A 4,724-nucleotide genomic window follows, 5' to 3' on the forward strand; every position below is an offset into this window, starting at 1 on the left:
CCAATCCCGCAATGTGATTATATGTAAAATTTAAGTTTAATAAAATTCTTACTCTATTTTGATATTTTTTATATTGTTCATGTACATATATATTTAGAAAAATATTATTAAATTTGGACCTAATTGAAAAGAATGAGAAATTTGATATATAATAATGAATTGAAGATAATACATAATTTTAAATAAGGACTTATCACAATTATTCATATATTTAATTTTTTCTTTAAAATGAATATCATACATACTAATTAATAAAGGGAAGAATGTAACTATTAATTACAGTAACAAGTAGAATGTAACACAATAAAATATAAATTATTTTATTTGATAATTTGTACATTGAAACTTTTAGAATTACACATTAAATTCTAGGAGGTCTTTTATTATAATATTTAATGTATTTTAATTTACTATAATTAAAATTACACAGTAATGACATATATATATATAAGACTCATTATTTAAAGTTGAAAAAGAGAAAATGTTTAAAAGAATCTCTAAAACTTTTGGACATTGTATTAAAAATATCGTTCGCGGAAGAAATTAAAGTTCATCAGCGATTATCGAAAGACATACAATTGCTAGAGATAAGTGCTCAATCCAATCACGCTTCAATTATTCAATTTAATATTCTAACAAAAATTCTGAAATCTTTAAATCGAAAAGATTTATAATAATATATTCATAAAAAACAATATTTAAAAAGACCTTCAAATGTTTCCAAAGAAGATAGATTACCATAAACTTTGAACAAGTTAAAAGTTCTTTCTCACAAATTTTCTTTTTCATATAGCAAATTGTTCTAATATTAATTAAAATGCATAAAGATCAACCACATCCAGAACAAACACATCAAATCAGTGTCAATGAGAAACCAGCCAACACAGTCTTCATAAATCTAAACAACACACATGGAAAAAAGAAGAAAAAACTGCAACGAATAAAGATACTAGCATGCTAAGGGAGAGCATACTTGTATTTACAAATCATACACCAAATACAGACCAATTGACCAACCAATCTATTAGAACAGGAAACGACTAGTTTCCTGTTTTAAGATTTTCGGCATTTGCAATTATGTGCAGAGCCAATTATGATGTTAGAACTTTCCAATGGAATTTAAACCTCGAGTTCGATCATGCTTGAAGATACCCTTTTTCCTCCAGATAAGATATTACCTTTCCAGCCATATCATCCGGCGAATCGCAAACCCCATCAGTCTTGGGGACTAAAGTTATCTGCGCGACAAACAGATTTAAGAAAAAAAACAATCTTCTAATTAAATTAGGTACAAAAGGATGAAATAATACCTCACAGTTTACAGGTCGCTCATATGGATCATCGATACCCGTGAAACCTACATATAAGGCAGTTTAAGACACCCGTTGCTAAAATAATTGAGTAGTTTACACATTTTGCCACTTGAGTTACTCTTTATAGGTTAGCAGTGTTTATAAACTACAGGGACAATTAAATAAACAAGTAAAACTTTTTGTAATACAATTACTACCTTTTATTTTCCCAGATCTTGCAAGTTTGTACAAGCCTTTCGGGTCTCGAGCTTCACATATTGGTAGAGGAACATCGATAAACACCTGTTGGTCAGAAATTACAGGTCAACAAACCATTCATCTCTATCAAATTTGAAAAAAGAAAAACATAAACCTCGACGAAATCTCCTTGTGGGAGCAGTGAACGACAAGCATCTCGGTCCTTAATGTAAGGAGAAATTAAACTAGCAATACAAATAACTCCTGAATCAGCAAAAAGCTTTGCCACCTCTCCTGAGAAGCATTCAAAATGCAAAATTCTTGAAAATTATATTAAAGAAATTAAAATCATGTGTATTTAACAACTTTCTGTATAATGGGTACCGATTCTTCGTATATTTTCTGCACGATCCTCTACTTTGAAACTAAGATCACGGTTTAGACCATGACGGACATTATCACCATCAAGTACATATGTTAACTTCCCTCTGGCGTGCAATCCACGACTTATGGCACATGCAACTGTGCTCTTTCCTGACAAATAGTGTTTGAAAAAATTAGCATTCTCTTTGAAGGGTCGATGAGGATTGAACTAACAAAAGTAACAAATATAAGAGAAAATAAAGAATGATTGTATCATATCTATATTATGTAAGTGAATAACATTCTCAATAACAAAAGTGTTCTAAATCCATGTTACTCATAAAACTTACTAACTTGGATTGGAGAAGGGATTATTTACCTTATTCTTGAAATATTGTATCATAATAAGAGATGATATCTATTATGAAAAACATTAACTAGATGAATTCAACTTATACTTAAACTTAGAATGATATAGTTTTCTTCCTCATTTGTATTTCAACATCATTCTCCTCAAGGGAATACTTTAAAAAGTAAACTTTGAATAAATACATATCTAGTTACATGCATCTAGAAACATAATTTCATATGATTTTCTCATCTAGGAATGGATCCAGATGAGACCCTGTTTGTATATTAGGGTCTATCTAAACTTAGTTTGGTCCAGATCCAGTTACACCTACAAAAAAGTCATAAATCGACTGCAGGCGATTGTCTGATTGTGTTAGTTAGGGCTAAAAAAGAATCCATCATCTACAGAAGGTACAGATGATCCAGATTCAGATTCAAAAGAATGTTTCCAAATGAAGAGTAAATGTAATCGAAACGGGAGCATCAAAGACTGATAAATCAGTGGAATATGATCAATGGAAGAAGAAAAAGAGGGATTTAGCAACATGCAAACCTGAACCACTGAGACCGGTGATCCAGATGACACAACCCTTCTGCTTAAGCAATTCTTGCCTGTCAACTTTTTCAACAGAACATTTGTGCCAAACAATATTTGTAGACACACACCCATTATTGTTACCTGATTCATGTCAATAAGATTCAATCGAATAGCATAAGAATATGATGAGTCCACAGAGAAAGAAATTTAAGAATCATGAATATTCGATGAAGAATTTCACATACCGTAATCAGGATCATTCCCCAATAACTTATCATCTGAATGGCTTAAACATGGAAAACAGTCGTCTGCTGCTTCCTCGTTCACGCATAAAGTTTTAGAAACCTCCATTACCCTAATCGGACAGAGAAATATTGATCTTACATCCGCGCAGCCAATCCCCAAGCTCTTACAGACCACGGAACTATTAACCGCCGCCGCAAGCCTCGAGAAGCCGAAATACGATGCCCGAAAGTTCTTAGAACCTATAACCGACCAATTCCCTGTCGCAATCATCTGATCATTGAATTCTTACAAGACAGAAAGAGTCGTACAGGATGGATGGTGGAGCTTATTTATATAGTGATGGAGAAATTTTAGGTTGTTGATTACAGACGGTGGTGATCTAATTTGTTAGTAAATCTGAAGATGAACAAAACCCACAGACCTGCATTTCGTTTATGCCCACTTATTTCCTTCTTTTCTTACAGACCCATATCGTGGTTCAGCTAGAGAAGGTGACGAAATCGAAATTATAGGGAAAAGAAGATGAAGATGAAGGAGAAGTAGAAAGAGGAGGATAAATGGGAAGAAAAAAACAAAAACCCAGATGGATTACTTTAGCAAAAAGCCAGATTGACATCAACGCGGCTAATGCTTCCACTAACCTATATAACAATTACCAACCCGCCTTCTTTCCCTCCACTCAAACCGGCCTCACAAAATACTATTACTACTTACTAATGGACCTCTCAAAGGTGACTCTTTTGAGTTTTGACTCTTTCAATACACATACCCTTCATTGTGATTAGATAGCAAAAAGGAAATCAAAATTAGTGCATCTCATCCTATTTATTTAAGAATATGCTTGGGATAATTATAAGAAATTACAAGATCACTTAGACCCAAAAAAAAAAAACTATAGTTAACCCAATACATATCTAAAATTATAATAATTATTAATATTAATTTAAAAAACTAGTCTAACCCACATAGTTATTACCCTTCCTTCAATTTAAGTTGTTTTGACTAGGGTCATTTGAACTATTTTAATAAGTAAAAAAAAGATCGCTATCAAAATTAAAATAAGCATAAGTCATGACCTTGTTTTTCTAATTTATTACAAGTTTTGATCAATTATATTTTTCAACTTTAACTCGGATTTAGGTATTTGAGTTAAAGGATAACTAACTCTTATTATTATAGTAACTATCATGATCAATGAGAGACATAACATTCTTTTCTATAAAAACACTAAATTAGTTAGTTTAATATAATTATTCTCAATAGAAATTCAGAATCATAATGAATTATTATTATTAATTTAAAAACTAGAACAATTTGAAGAGTTATGACCTGTTACTTCAACTTAGTGTATTTTAATAAAAAAAAAAAAATATGTGATATTTGATATCTTAAATAAGACTCTTGTTATTTAAAATATCTTAATTGTTTATAAAAAAACTATGTATTAGAGTTCAAAAGTAACTAACTCATATTAGTATACTAACTATAAGGATCAGTGAGTTGAGACATAATATTCTTCAGATAATAACACAATTAGTTAGCTCATTATAATTACTTTCTATGTTATCTTTCAAATTGTTAAAGAAAATGTACTTATAAACATAATAATTTGATAAAGAAAAATATTTACCAACCTAGACAGATACATAGGAAGAAGATTTGACACAAATTGGCTATTTTCAACCACTCTTTTAGAATATAAGTTTTCAATAGTAGCATTAAACACTTGATAACTA

The 4,724-nt window shown here is 30.7% G+C and overlaps 1 protein-coding gene across 2 annotated transcripts; it reads right to left on the minus strand.

The window, feature by feature from the left end:
* Positions 1-715: 715 nt before the first annotated feature.
* On the minus strand, positions 716-3,528 carry LOC124914285 (adenylyl-sulfate kinase 3-like). 2 transcript variants are annotated; one of them, XM_047454798.1, is made up of 8 exons: positions 3,410-3,528; positions 2,988-3,258; positions 2,758-2,883; positions 1,875-2,024; positions 1,666-1,784; positions 1,511-1,595; positions 1,311-1,357; positions 716-1,238 (listed from the first exon to the last, which is right to left on the minus strand). In XM_047454798.1, exons 1-8 carry the CDS (start codon positions 3,413-3,415, stop codon positions 1,137-1,139), a joined length of 906 nt encoding a protein of 301 aa, XP_047310754.1. In that variant the 5' UTR covers positions 3,416-3,528; the 3' UTR covers positions 716-1,136. The 2 variants fall into 2 exon arrangements, with proteins under 2 accessions (XP_047310754.1, XP_047310755.1); XM_047454799.1 differs by having other exon boundaries at positions 2,988-3,245; positions 3,410-3,521.
* Positions 3,529-4,724: the final 1,196 nt, after the last annotated feature.

The sequence above is a fragment of the Impatiens glandulifera genome, chromosome 9, assembly GCF_907164915.1.
Source record: "Impatiens glandulifera chromosome 9, dImpGla2.1, whole genome shotgun sequence".
Classification (NCBI taxonomy): Eukaryota; Viridiplantae; Streptophyta; class Magnoliopsida; order Ericales; family Balsaminaceae; genus Impatiens; species Impatiens glandulifera.

Excerpts from the sequence above, each read along its gene's own strand:
- LOC124914285 (XM_047454798.1), bottom strand. Across the intron at positions 1,596-1,665 it reads CACAAGGAGATTTCGTCGAG|GTGTTTATCGATGTTCCTCT; the intron begins GTTTATGTTTTT and ends TCTGACCAACAG. Across the intron at positions 1,358-1,510 it reads AAGATCTGGGAAAATAAAAG|GTTTCACGGGTATCGATGAT; the intron begins GTAGTAATTGTA and ends CCTTATATGTAG.